The sequence below is a fragment of the Malaya genurostris genome, chromosome 1 (genome assembly GCF_030247185.1).
Source record: "Malaya genurostris strain Urasoe2022 chromosome 1, Malgen_1.1, whole genome shotgun sequence".
Classification (NCBI taxonomy): Eukaryota; Metazoa; Arthropoda; class Insecta; order Diptera; family Culicidae; genus Malaya; species Malaya genurostris.
Window position 1 is genome coordinate 31,431,979 of NC_080570.1, and position 15,452 is coordinate 31,447,430.

Genomic DNA, 15,452 nt, shown 5'->3' on the forward strand with positions numbered 1-15,452 from the left:
GAATTTTGTTACTGAATTCTGAAGTTGAAATCCTAAATCAGAACTCTGGATTCGAATCCCAAACTTTAAGGAACTTGATTCAGTTCTAGTCTATGAATTAGGACTGTTTCGTTTAAAGTAGGCATGTCTTAATATCGATCGATTAATCGAGTAATCGATTAATAACCTAGATAATCGAATAAATTACAATTGATTAGTTTCAAAATTATACTGGATTATTGAATAATCGAGTAATTCGAAATTTCCGACATCCCAAGTTCAAAGCACAAAAAAGAAATGATCCATTTTCGACCAGTGTTTTCCTTTTAAACTCATACCCGCTTGTGAAGAATTCTGGCAATCGTCAGAAGACTGGTTGCATTCCGGCCGCTGTCAAAACTGTCCAGGCGAAATTGCGTCATTATCTCGCCGTACGTGTCTTGTTTATTTCTCTCTTCCTTCTTTTTTCTTTTTTTTTACTCGTCTTCATTTGATATTCGTCAATCGGAATTAAATTCTACAATCCAGATTCAGAAATGAGTAGCAGGACTCAGGTTCAAATTTTCTGTTAAACAATCCTGATCTTGAATTCAGTTCGAAAATTCAGCTCCGTGATTCATGCCCGTGATTCAGCTCCAAAATCCAGATAGAGAGTTTCTGTTCTCAAATTCAGTTTTAAAATCCTAGTTGAGAATTATTGACCAGAATTTGAAATGCAGAATTAATTTTTGGAATTCTATTCCAGAAACCAGGTCTAGAATTCAGGTTCAGAATGAAATTCCAGAATCCATATTCAAAATTCAATAGAAGAATCCAGGCTTCAATTCCAGGAAACAGTACGAAAAATTAGGTCTAGAATCCAGGTTCGGAATTCAGTTCTTGTTCTCAAACGCAGTTCATAAACCCTGGTCGAGAATTCAGCACCAGAATCTAAACGCTGAGTTTAGAATTCAACTCCAGAATTCTTATCCAGAATTCATGTCAAAGGTTCACCTTAAGTATTCTGTTCCAGAATACAACTCCTGAATCCAATTCCAGAATGAATATTCGGGAATTGAATTCTGGACTTCGATTCTGGAAGTTAATTCGGAACATGAATTCTGGGCTGAATCCGAATACCGGTTCCGGTATTCTGGTCCAGAATTCAAATTCAGAATTCAATTCGGAAATTCAGGTCTTGAATATACTTCCAGAATCAAAGTCAATAATTTAGTTCCAGAGCTCAGTTCAAGAATTTAGTTTCCGAATTCTGATCGAAAACCCTGTTTCAGAATTCAGTTCCAAAATCCATGTTCATAGTTTAGTTCCAGAATCCAGGTTCAGTTCTCGAATACAGAATTCAACTCAAGAACGTCGGGCCCGAATTCAGTTCCAGAAATCAGCTTGAAAATTCAGTTCTAGAATTGGGGACCAGAATTCTGTTCCCAATTCACTTCCAGGTGGAGAATTCAGGAATTCAATTTCATTTTCAGAATTTGGGTATCGAATTCAGATGAAGAATTCAGGTTTAGAATCCAAGTTCAGTTCCAGAATCCAAGTTCAGTTCAAGGGCTCAGATCAGAGTTCAGTTTCATAATTTTACTTGTAGATTTAGTAGTAGAATTCAGTTCTTGTAATCAGGTTTAGAATCTAGATTCCAGATTCAGTTTCAGAAAAAAATTAGTTCCCGCCACCCAGTTCCAAAAATTGATGAAAATTCTGTTACTGAATCCAGGCCCAGAGTTTAGTTCCAAGTTCTAGATCGAAACTTCAGAATCACAATCCAAATCCTGAATTCAAAATTAAAGTTCAAAATTCAATTCAGAACGTAGTTCTACAATTTAGTTGAATTCTTTTTGTCAAAAATTTTGGCTTAGAATTTTACTTCAGAATCCAGATCCAAGTTCAGAAATCAGTTCCCGAATTCTAATTCCGAATTCCAAATTCAGGCTCTGAATACAGTTTCCAATTCAGTTGCAAAATCTAGGTTGATAGTTTCGGACCAAAATTCAGGTCCTGAATTTAGTTTCATTTCCAGAATTTGAAATCAGAATTCAGATGAAGAATTCAGTTTCAGAACTCCATGAACTCCAGAATCCATGTTTAGTATGAAGGCTCATACTTCAGTTTTAGAATCCAGGTTCAAGATTCAGTTCCAGTTCTAAAATCTAGAACCGGAATTCAGCTCCTGAAATCAGATCCAAAATCCAGATATGGAATGCTGTTCCATTTCCAGAATCCGGGTTCAGAATTCAGATGCAGAATTCAGTTCATGAATCAAGCTCCAAAATCCTGGCCCGGAGTTATGGTTCACTATTCCAGAATAAAGGTTCAGTATACCAGAGTTCAAGTCCAGAATTTTGAAATTGATTTTTGGACTTGAATTCTTGAGCCGAACTTTGAACGATAAATCAGTATCTGAATTTTCGTTCCAGAATTCCGGTCCAGGATTCAAATTCAGAATTTAGAAGTAGTGCCAAATTTTAGTTTCAAAAATTCACTTCCAGAATCGAGGTCTAGAATTCAGATGCAGAGCTCCAAATCTTCAGATCTAAAATTCAGCTGCAGAATCCCGGTCCAGAATTCCATGATCAGAATGCAAGCTTTGGTCTAGAATCTATTCATGAACTTCAAACTGAGCCATATACCAGGCGTACATCCAAACAAAGGTTCAACAATTCAATATTTCAAAAATTCAACGATTCAAAGATTTAAAGATTTAAAGATTCAAAGATTCAAAGATTCAAAGATTCAAAGATTCAAAGATTCAAAGATTCAAAGATTCAAAGATTCAAAGATTCAAAGATTCAAAGATTCAAAGATTCAAAGATTCAAAGATTCAAAGATTCAAAGATTCAAAGATTCAAAGATTCAAAGATTCAAAGATTCAAAGATTCAAAGATTCAAAGATTCAAAGATTCAAAGATTCAAAGATTCAAAGATTCAAAGATTCAAAGATTCAAAGATTCAAAGATTCAAAGATTCAAAGATTCAAAGATTCAAAGATTCAAAGATTCAAAGATTCAAAGATTCAAAGATTCAAAGATTCAAAGATTCAAAGATTCAAAGATTCAAAGATTCAAAGATTCAAAGATTCAAAGATTCAAAGATTCAAAGATTCAAAGATTCAAAGATTCAAAGATTCAAAGATTCAAAGATTCAAAGATTCAAAGATTCAAAGATTCAAAGATTCAAAGATTCAAAGATTCAAAGATTCAAAGATTCAAAGATTCAAAGATTCAAAGATTCAAAGATTCAAAGATTCAAAGATTCAAAGATTCAAAGATTCAAAGATTCAAAGATTCAAAGATTCAAAGATTCAAAGATTCAAAGATTCAAAGATTCAAAGATTCAAAGATTCAAAGATTCAAAGATTCAAAGATTCAAAGATTCAAAGATTCAAAGATTCAAAGATTCAAAGATTCAAAGATTCAAAGATTCAAAGATTCAAAGATTCAAAGATTCAAAGATTCAAAGATTCAAAGATTCAAAGATTCAAAGATTCAAAGATTCAAAGATTCAAAGATTCAAAGATTCAAAGATTCAAAGATTCAAAGATTCAAAGATTCAAAGATTCAAAGATTCAGAGATTCAAAGATTCAAAGATTCAAAGATTCAAAGATTCAAAGATTCAAAGATTCAAAGATTCAAAGATTCAAAGATTCAAAGATTCAAAGATTCAAAGATTCAAAGATTCAAAGATTCAAAGATTCAAAGATTCAAAGATTCAAAGATTCAAAGATTCAAAGATTCAAAGATTCAAAGATTCAAAGATTCAAAGATTCAAAGATTCAAAGATTCAAAGATTCAAAGATTCGAAGATTCAAAGATTCGAAGATTCAAAAATTCAAGAAGCCAAAGATTCAATTATCTATAAGATTCAACGATTCAAGAATTCAAAGATTCTTTCCAATCAGCTCGCTTTGGAAATTAAATGTTCATCAACTGATTAAAGAATTCCAAGCAAATTTCGTTACTTCAACTCATCTCCTCCCGTCACGGAGATTCGAAAAGTGTTCGAAACAGTAATACACAAACTTTTATCAGACCAATCACAATTCGAGTTGCTACGGAGCTAACTTGTTTGCTTTAAAACCAATAAACAAATCCATATTTTTTTCTGTAATGAATAAATAAATATCAGCGGACGAACGGAGGGTCACGATGAAGAAGAAAACGAAGCTTGTTTCGCAGAAAGTTTATTTCTGTTGATGAAAAGTTTTCCGAGAACTGCTGCCAGTAATAAGGACTTGCCGGTAGCAAATTGGCGAAGTATCAAACGGAAAAGACAACGCTTTAAGATATCACAGGAAAATGATCAGGATTTGTTTGGTACCGTGTGACTTGCTTTATTTGGTATACTTTCGACAAAGTTTGTCGAACATTTGTGTCTTCGATCCCGAACTTGAGGATGCATTCCACCAACTTTTAATGAGACCCAATCGTCCCATTAAATATTCATTTATTCAATATGGAAGATTTGCCAGTCGACATTTCGACAGGAGCCATTACTGCAACTTCTAGAATGTTTCCAATAAAAATCGAAAACTGTAGTTTTAACTTGAAAGTTTTGCAGAAGAGTATGGTGTCAAATATAAAATCAACCCGGTAAATCGTGAAAGAAATAAGTAAACAAAGAGAAACTGTCATTTGCAGTTAGGTCCTTTTGTCATGGTACTGTCGATTTGCTTCATTGTCAGCCGCATAAAAATAACAATGCAAGTATTTTTTCATTCATTGGAAACCTCATTTTGTTAAAATAATTCGATTATTATAGCAAAATATTCCATTTGCTAGAATATTTCTGAGCAAATATATTAAGCCGTCAGCAAACAAAAGTACCTATTTTTGTTTACTTCTTTCTACTTATTTTTGAATCTTTTCTTTCATTCACTCTCTCCAAAGTTCCGTTCAATAAGCTGAAATTATGTGAGTTAACCTTATTTAATCTGATGATTAGTTAATGTAACTCAACCGTTGAGTAAATATAACTCACTGTAAAGTATGTTAAATATAATTCACCTTTCAGTACAGTTTTGCAAGTGGCTTGCACTCTCATTGAAAATAGCTCAAAATTGAGTGACACATCACTCAAATTAATAAAAAAAGCATGTACTCTCAACTTGAGTTACTCATTTTGGAGTTAAGGGACGAAGCTGTCAAAATTTGAGAAAATTTTACTCAAAATAAGGAACAATTTTTTTTTTCAAAATTCGAATGAGCATAACTCAGTTCCTGGCACACAAAACAAAAAAAAATCATCTTCGTTAATGTTTATATACATGGATTTGTAGTAAAAGTCGTTCTTCTTTCTTTTAAATGGGAAGCGCAAAAAAGTGATTCAGAACCATTTTCTTTTGATCGGTTTGGAGTCAGAAACGAATGTTTTCGATATCCTTATGATAGACGTCTACTTAGCATAATTAAAGCCACAAAATTTCCTTTGCAAACATCTATGATAGATGAATCCTGGTTTCAAAAACCAGATCCAGAAACGGTATACGATGTATGCTTGAATTCTTAAATTCGAAAAAAATTATCCGACAATGAAAGAGTACTGGACCGCAAGAAGTATTTTTTTCACTGAAATGTTTGAAAACTCAACGCTTACTCTAATGTACACGTTAACAATTTCGCAAAACTCGGTAATATTTCACCGCATTTTCAAGAGCTGACCGTTCGGTAATTCAATTTTTTTAAATGATTTCATTTTTACGCGTTCAAAATTCTCAAATTGGTTGTTGTGTGACAGTTAGTTTCCGTTGGTTTTTATATTTACCGAAGTTCGGTAATCGAAAACTATTTTACAGACGGTATGTTTTTTATCGTACTCGGCACCTATTCATATCAATCATTTTTTTTTACCGTATCAATCGTTTTTTTTTACAATATTCTGTGGAAAAATTTGCGTGCAACTGATCATACTGTCAAAGTTTCATTATTTTTGTGAACTAAACTTCGTATATCGGAAACTCGATTATTTCTGATGTTTACCGAATGTTTTCGTCAAAGAAATTACCGAACAGCGAAATAAAATCTTAGTGTGGATGAATGAATGCAAGCGAACTCATGGACTGAGTCAATTTTACTCAAATTCATGCTCAAATTTTGACATATTGATCCAGTTTATGAATTTGAGTAATCGCAACTCAAACCATAAGTTATAATCAAAGAGCGTGAATACTCATTTTCGACTTAACTTCAAGCTGTCAAAAGTAAAGTATTTTTCGACATATAAAACTGTGTAAAGTACTACCCATATTCCTTTTGCTGGTCAACGAAATGGGTGAAATTTTACGCATAAGTGATTCAGAAATTTTTGAGTTATTTTAGGAAGTGAGAGAACGGGGTTTTCACAAGTCCAGAATTAGTGCTTAACTGGCCTATTTGTCCAGTTTGAGCAAGTTCTATCATTATTTTTGTTTAGTTTTCGATTTGTTATGTTTGTTTGTTGTTTCAGGAGTTCACTAATTTTCTCAAAAAGAAGTTGTTTTCAACAATTTTATCGCAATTCACTTCTACTAAGCATAAAATCACTACATTATGAGTGTAATAATGTTTTCGAAAAATTTTGACGTAAGCGAAGATTTTTCGCTTCCGACGCGCACGCCAACTGCGATCGTTGTTTCGATTCAAAACAACTCAACATTCTTATCCTCTGTGTATCATTTTTCCTCGCCAGCAAATTTTGAACTGACAGTCGACAGATGAACGTACTCACGTCAAAACCAAAAAGGCGTTTTTTGGCTGGTGTTGACATGGGTCAAATGAGACAGGGTTTTCAATAGTGTACTATTGAAATACTTCAATGCTTTTGCTATACCCGTTTAAGTTGAAAAATTTCGATTCTATTGGTAGTTAGATTATATAAATCCGTCTACAGATCACTGAGCTATGAGCTTTAAAAATACGAGAAAGGCAAACGCGCCTTATGAATTATTCTCTTTAATACTCGTTTATACCAAACATTTCAGAAAAATTTAATTTTGAATTATTTGAAATTATGTCACAAAACTGAAAATTTTATCATAAAATTGTGACCATATTTCCGATGGCGTGTAGCAAAAATTATGTTGATTCGTTAGATACAACAATAGATATTCACTATCAAAAACTTATCACTCTCTCAGAGGGTAAATTTTGAAAAGGCACCCCATAGTAAAGTAAGTCGTATTCACGACAAAAAAAAACGAAACGATACTTCGCACTCAAATATACTATATATATCAATATGGATCACTCTTGCGATTCACGAGGGACATCACAGTGAAGTGCGGTGGTAAAAAAGGTTACTAATACACTACAAATTTTTTAATGCACATATGACAGTTTTCCCAATCAGTACACTGAACCAAACAACTTCAAATGTATGGAATTTTTTTCGATATACACTGCACGAAAAAGTAAGCTGTAAATACGGTTTAGAATCGCAACCTGATACTAACTCGGATGAGAACATTTTGTTTTTATAAAAATCCCTATTTATATAAATATGTGTAAAATGTGCACGCAGAACTAAACAAATTAATCTTAATGCTAGTTCCAGAATTTTACCAACATTTCCGAACCATGTACTACAATTTCTTGATTTGAGAAATTAAGGTTACGGTGATATGAATATACAATATCAGGTTGTTTAATAAAAAAAAGAAATGCTTCAAAACAAAACAATTTAGTATATGAATAAACCGTAATTCGCCTCAACGAGAGCTATTAATTGAAGTAAAAGTAATAAGTACAACTTGTTATTTTGCTTACTGTATTGCTCTTATGATTCTATTTATTAACATTTTTTCAGTGCTAAACAAACTTTCTAGTTTTCCGAATTTCATTTTTCTGTTGAGTGAAATTAAACTACTTTTAGAAAATAAATATCGAAGGTCACAGCAAGGGGCAAATCGCTTAGTATATGCACTGTTAATTCATAGACAATTTATAAAAATGACAATTTTTTTTACATTCCAACTTTCCCTGAGAGAAAAGATAATGTGCAGCAAATTTTAATTCAATGTTAAACGCCATGAAAAAAATCGCAATCAAAGTAACTTGTAATACACCGTTAATTTCATTTTAATTTGGTTCTTTATATCAGAAGTGATCTACCTAACATTGCCTTTACAGCCTATAGGTTTCGTCTTTTCAGCACTATTCATAACATTCATGAGCAAAGTTAAATGCTACTTCATAGCTCTTGATAGTGAAGACGCTAGGTCTAAAAGAGTGTAAATCTACATTATTTATAGACGATATTTACTTTCTTCAGAAAAAAAACACATGTAAATATGAAAATGTTCACACCTTTCTATATCTACATCTTGCTCAATTATTTTTGACATTTCACTTCTGGGTGCACGCTAACCGCAAACTGTTAAACATGACTAAACTAATAGCCTTTTCCGTCACGAGATGGTGTTACTGTGATGTTTTTTTCGATTTGTATTAAATTCGTTAAAGTGATCCATATTAATATATAATATATTTGGTCGCACCTACCCGGGTTTGATGAGTTTCCAAAAACTAGCAACGCCAAAAAATAAAAACAGGTGAGATATGAGCAAACAGTGCGTTCTATTCATCTCCTCACTTCCGTCACTGTTCAGAGCAAGCGAACACACGTGTGGTCTCACTTCGTTCGAAGGCACTCCCATTCGGTTTTTCCCCAGAAAACTTCTCCACTTTTCGGAGCAGCATGAATGACTGATACGAACTTCGTATCTACCTTCTCACTAAAACAATCTATTTGCCACCGGTGCTACACCGAGCTGTGAATGTTTTATTCATAAGTAAATATTTGAATTAGAAGTGAGGCAAACTTATTCTGCGGGCACTCATTTGTCGAATTACAAACATTTCGTCACAGTTTTTCGTCTTGTTGTCGCTGATGGTGATGCTTTTCTTTTCTGATTGTGACATCGACAGAGCCCCCGGTATAGAGAGCAGAAACATCAAGTTTAGAAGATTCTTTCACCGGTGGAAAGATGCTGTGAAAGTGATTTTTTCTCACCACTGTTTCAGAAGTGTTAGGTTATGTGATACACCCAATTTATGTCCACATGCTCATGGTTCTGGAAAAGTTGTTCCGCGCCTCAAAATGGTACATCTCAATCAAGATGACACCCCCGTGTTCGTCTCCTTCTCATACTCGTCCCCCATTGCTGCTATCCTCTTTCACTCCCCGGGTACTTTTCGACAGAAGTGCCAAACCGAAGGAGAACATTTTCCTCAGGTGTTTTCATGGCAAACTGGTGTGATAAATAAATAAACAATTGTTACACATCGACACCTCTGATGGCTGGGACGCTGTTGTTGTTGTTGTTTGTTGGTTACGAGACAACGAAACACTCTGCCGAGTTATGGTAATTTGGCTGCAGTAGGAATAGTTTTTGTGTCTTACCTGGTATGAATTCGTGGAAATCGAGTTTGCCTGAAAGAGAAAATAAGAAAAAAGTGTGAATAATTTCAACAGCGGCGTTTGCATTCAGTTATTAGGAACTTCTACAATGGACTGGTGGTTAGGTTAGAGCCGTCTGTGCGAGTCGTTCTGCCAAGAATCCAGTCGAAAGCACGTGTTAGACTTCCCCATGATCACCACCGAAGCCATGACCGCCTGCTATGTCTTTTCAACGCAAAAGTATTCACATACTCAAGTGCGGAGAAAATTTTCATTACAAATTCCTTATCTTTTGAAAAGTCGTTGTGTGTGGCTGTGTGTAGGTGGGTGTTTGTATGTGAGTACACGCCGCAGCCGTTCCCGCATCCTCAGTCTGAAAAGCGTAAAATGGGAGAAGAAATTTGATTCTAACTTTTACTACCCTCTGGCAGACAGTTTGAAAAACCGGAGCGTAAAAAGTGAAAAAAGAACTGATGTCTTCACTTGTATTCTTGTCATTTTTCTTACACCCGGCTTCAACCAGTCTGCTGCTCTAGTATACGAATAGAGAGCAACGTGAATCTTGATCCAGAACTAATGCAGCATGGTACCGATTGGCGTAACAGATAAAATGTCCTATCGCGCTAAATTCCGCTGGGTAGTAGCCCGGGGGGTAGTCATAACATCGATCGATTAATCGAGTAATCGAATAATAACCCAGATAATCGAGTAATATTTAATCGATTAGCCTAAAACTAATATTCGATTATTGAGCTAATCGAATAATTTAAAAAATCCCATAGTAAAAATCGAATGAATAATCGAGTAATCGATTATTAACCCAGATAATCGAATAAAATTCAATCGATTAGTTTCAAAATTATACTCGATTATTAAATAATCGAGTAATTCAAAATTTCCGACATCCCTAGTAGCGCGGGCCATTGAGTATAGTGGGAAGTTTTGACACTGAGGAAAAAGATGAGCAGTTTTTGGGAATTCCTAAACTGGAAATTATTCGTTTGATAGTCTCGCAGACGGATCTAGTAATGAAATCTTATGCTAAGAACCATTTCGCAAATAATGTTAAATTATGATTAAAATCTGACAGTCGAATAGCTGAAGTCAAGTCGTTGTCAAAAATAACCCTACTCGAGAGCATGGTTGTTTTTGATGTTGAACTCATGAATCGGAATTATGGATTCGAATCCCGAACATGAATGAAGGAACTAGATTTGGTTCTAGTATAAGGATTCAGTTTCAGAGTCATAGTTTTGAATTCTGAATCTGAAGCCTAATTCCAAACCCGAAATTAAGTTGAAAATTCTGGTTGAAGGCGACTGCTCACCACGACGTCTGAAAGGCGCTACGAGAGCACCACTTGAGCATTGGAGGCTTTACACCACTTAGAAGGTCTGTTGTTGCTGCTGGTGGTTGAAGGTCCACACAAAAACGTCCAGTTCCGTCTAACACACAAGAAAAAATGGACGATTTTCAATCAAATTTACACCATTTTGCTTTCAAAATTGAGCTTTTGTTTTCTTTACCATGTGTATGAAATCGATCACCACACACAGCGTGCTTCGTCCGTAGAAGTGATGTTGTGTTTTCTTTCTCTGTACCACCGCATGTACGTACGTTTTGTGGTGCGCTTTAGAAGACGGTTTATAATTTCAGACACTCATCATCTTGTAATTCCATCGCTTAGAAAAGTGAGTTCGTTTCGTTTTAGAGTTTGGGACCACTATTTTCGGTGCTTCCAGAACCGGAGTCTGGCACTGCCGGAGAGGATACATTCGGTCGTCAACTGACAAGGCCTACCGATCGGTTTGAGCTCCCAACAATCGTGTTTTGCATGATTTCTTTGTATAACTGCTGTTCAGCACTCTTTATTCTGTAATTCCGGGGCCGGAAGTTGGATCCATAAGACCAATCATTTGAATCTAACTTTGTAAAAATTTGGTGTAGCCATCTCTGAGAAAAGTGAGTAAATAATTTGAATTTGGAGTTTTTACACTAATTACATTAATTAATTATTACTCCATAATTCCGAAACCGGAAGTCAGATCCAAACATTTAGGATTTAGGGATTTTACATGAGATCACAATAAATTTGTTAAAATCAATTTAGTCATCTTTGAGAAAAGTTAGTGCAAAAAAACACGTTGGGAAAATCATGAACAGAGAAAATTTATTTCATTATCACTCGTGAAAAAATCAGTACAAGAGATTTCGAAGTTCACCAGTTAAATTTTGTGTCAGCGAAACTTGATGACGAATTTTCACCCACAGAAATATCGCTAAAGAGATAATCGAAAGGGAGAAGAGTCTCCGGTGATATTTCGATGCTGAATTTCCCCTACGGTTCAGTTCGACACCGAAGTGATTGGTATAAGATTTGATTATCGTATTTTCACCAATAAAAAAAAACTACAGAATAAATTCGCAAATGCGAAATAATGACCGATATATTTTCGATGCACGTATGGTGGTTAATATGAACAGCAATATTTTTTTCTCATTCCATATAGAGGTTATAGCGACGAAAGTCTGTTTTAATTTCAGCTGGTTGATTACTCTGCACTATTTGGATTAAACCATTCAGTAATAGCCGTTCAACCGAGAAGGTTGTGTATAGAAGCGTACAGTTTAATAACGCTGGTTAGTTTACACGCGTTGAATACGACAACGGTTGAACTACAGGTAGATACCTGTTGGCAGCAGCCGTTAAAACGTAAAATCGTGCTGCATAAGAGAGCCCTAGTGCTGGGCCAAGCTGGTGAAGGAAACAACAAAGGGCGTTTCCCGAGCTCTACCCAGGCCACAATATACAGCCACAAGTGCTGAGCAGGAGAGTGCAAAGGCACATTGAAGAAGAAGAGTGCAAAGGCACACAGAAGCAGGAGAGTGCAAAAGCACACCGGTGCGAAGGCACTTCGGTGCAGAAGCATATCGGTGCGGAGCACAAGGAAGAAGGAGACAAGACAACTCGGTCTTTCCACTGCCATACAACACGCAGGTATACACCGGTGACCTGCGCTGGTTGCAGCTGGCGAAGACAAAAGTAAATCGGAAATCGAGTGGTGCTGGATGTCAGGTAGCAGTAGCATCACATCCAACAATCAGCATCCAACAAGAACATCTAGAGCAACGAGGATCTACACGGCAGTGCAACGGAGATAGACAACAATTTCAAGGTAGAAGTTTTTTCTTTTCCTTTTGATTGAGTACTGTGTAGTGTTGGTTTCAAATTTTATTTTAAAGTTTAGTTAAAAATTTTAATGTAATGGATGAATCCATGGACGTAAATCCTAGCATGAATCCGATACCCCCACGAACGAAAAAATATCAGGAGAGCTCTTCTGGGCCTTGGATAGTCTTTTTTAGACGTATATCAAAGCCATTAAACATTTACCAAATTTCTAAAGGTTTGACATCACGATACTCTTCAATCAAAGAGATCATAAAAGTAAATAACGATAAAATTCGTGTTGTGGTAAATAATTTGAAACACGCGAATGATATTGTCTCTTCGGAACATTTCATTAAAGAGTATAAAGTTTACATACCCTCCAAAGATGTCGAAATTGACGGTGTTGTTACCGAAGCGAGTCTTTCGGTAGATGATTTACTCAAGCATGGTGTTGGTCGTTTCAAGAACTCTATGCTTGAGGGTGTGAAAATACTGGAGTGCAAACAACTGTACTCAGTAGTTTATGAAGAGGGAAAAAAAGTTTATCGCCCATCAGACTCGTTTCGAGTGACATTTGCCGGATCTGCGTTGCCGTCCCATGTCTATGTCGATAAAATTCGCCTCCCTGTTCGGCTTTTTGTTCCAAATGTAATGAATTGTACGAACTGCAAAAAATTCGGACACACAGCTACTTACTGTAGCAATAAACCAAAATGTATTAAGTGTGAAGGACCTCATAAAGATAATGATTGCAACAAGGAAATTGAAAAATGTATTTATTGTGGGGAAAGTCCTCATGAGGATATTTCAGTATGCACTGCATTTAAAGTGCACAAAGACAAAATTAAGCTTTCTTTAAAAGCACGGTCTAAGCGCACATATGCAGAAATGCTTAAAACGGTCATTGATGTCCCCCCTTTGGAAACCGAAAACGGGTTTTCAAATCTAGAGGAACCAGAGGACTCTGACTCTGACGAAAATAGTGAAGGTAATTCGTTTATCACTACCCAAGGGTCAGTTAAGAGAAAGAAGTCTTCCTCCAAATTACCAAAAAAGACACCTAAAATTTCATCTTCAAAAAAAGATCCCCGTGTTAAACAAAAAAAGTCAAAACCAAAGACTGTGCTTCCTGGTTTGTCAAATTCACAAACCAATCCAGGATCTAGCACAGAAAAAGGTAATAATCCTGTGGGCTCCATTTCACAGCCACCAACAGGATTACTGAAGTTTTCGGAAATTGTTGAATGGATTTTCTCAGCATTCAATATATCTGAACCCTTAAAGACCCTCATAATGGCATTCCTTCCAATAGCTAGAAATTTTTTGAAGCAGTTATCAGCTCAATGGCCAATTGTCTCAGGTTTTGTATCTTTTGATGGATAATTTATCACCCGCCGCAAATGATACAATCACTGTCCTGCAGTGGAATTGTCGAAGCATCATGCCAAAACTTGATTCATTTAAAATTTTATTGCATAGTCAAAAATGTGATGTATTTGCTTTATGCGAAATATGGCTTACTTCAAACATAGCTTTAAATTTTAATGATTTTAACATTATACGTCTCGATAGAGATTCTCCGTATGGTGGAGTGCTTTTAGGAATTAAGAAATGTTATTCCTTTTATAGATTAAACATTCCTTCGACTTCTAGTATAGAAGTTGTTGCTTGTCAAATAAACATTAAAGGAAAGGACATTTGCATTGCTTCGGTATATATTCCTCCAAGAGCTCAAGTTGGACAACGACAGCTTAATGAAATTGTCGAAGCCCTTCCTGCTCCACGTTTGATTTTAGGAGATTTCAATTCGCACGGAATGATGTGGGGTTCCGTTTACAATGATAGCAGATCATCTCTAATATATAATATTTGCGACAATTTTAGCATGACGGTACTAAATATGGGTAGCATGACACGGATCCCAAGACCTCCTGCACGTCCAAGTGCATTAGATTTATCTCTTTGTTCGACTTCAATTCGACTAGATTGCACCTGGAAAGTATTTCCTGATTTACATGGTAGCGATCATTTACCAATCATCATCTCAATTAGCAGTAACAAAGGCATTGCTAATTCAGTTAATATTCCATATGATTTGACAAAAAATATTGACTGGATTAAATACCAAAGTAATATTTCAAGTGTCTTAACTTCAATGGAAGAGCTCCCCCCACTTGAAGAATATGACTTCCTCGTTTGTTCGATTCTGGAGGCCGCAGAACAAGCCCAAACCAAACGATTTCTTGGTCCATCGTCTAACAGAAGGCCTCCAAACCCTTGGTGGGACAAAGAGTGTTCAGATGCTAAGCACGCGAAACAAAATGCTTTCAAGACGTTTTTAAAACGAGGAGGAGGAACTCCTCAGAATTTTGAAAATTTCTTGACTTTAGAAACCAAGTACAAGAGCATACTTCGGGCCAAGAAATGTAGCTATTGGAGACATTTTGTCGAAGGTTTGTCGAGAGAAACCTCAATGAGCACTCTTTGGAATACGGCCAGACGAATGAGGAATCGTAACGTGGGCAATGAGAGTGATGAATACTCGAACCGATGGATATTTGACTTTGCTAGGAAAGTTTGCCCAGATTCTGTTCCTACGCAAAGCATTATACGGGAATCTCCTCCAAATAATGGTTTTATTTATAACCCATTTTCAATGATAGAATTTTCTATAGCACTCTTGTCTTGTAACAATAACGCCCCTGGGTTGGACAGAATTAAATTCAACTTGGTGAAGAATCTGCCCGACCTCGCAAAAAGACGTTTGTTGGAATTGTTCAACAAGTTTCTTGAGCAAAATATTGTTCCGCCTGACTGGAGACAAGTGAAAGTTATCGCCATTCAAAAGCCGGGGAAACCAGCTTCCAATCACAACTCATATAGACCCATTGCGATGTTGTCCTGCATCAGAAAATTGTTCGAAAAAATTAT

The 15,452-nt window shown here is 35.7% G+C and overlaps 1 protein-coding gene across 3 annotated transcripts in view; it reads right to left on the reverse strand.

Moving 5' to 3' along the window:
• Positions 1–15,452, reverse strand: part of LOC131436009 (cytoplasmic polyadenylation element-binding protein 2) — a 701,408-nt gene that overhangs the window by 212,890 nt on the left and 473,066 nt on the right. For all 3 annotated transcript variants that reach the window (XM_058604425.1, XM_058604416.1, XM_058604405.1), the window contains one exon: positions 9,353–9,382. In XM_058604425.1, coding sequence (XP_058460408.1) covers positions 9,353–9,382 — 30 coding nt within the window. The remainder of the gene's footprint in view (positions 1–9,352; positions 9,383–15,452) is intronic.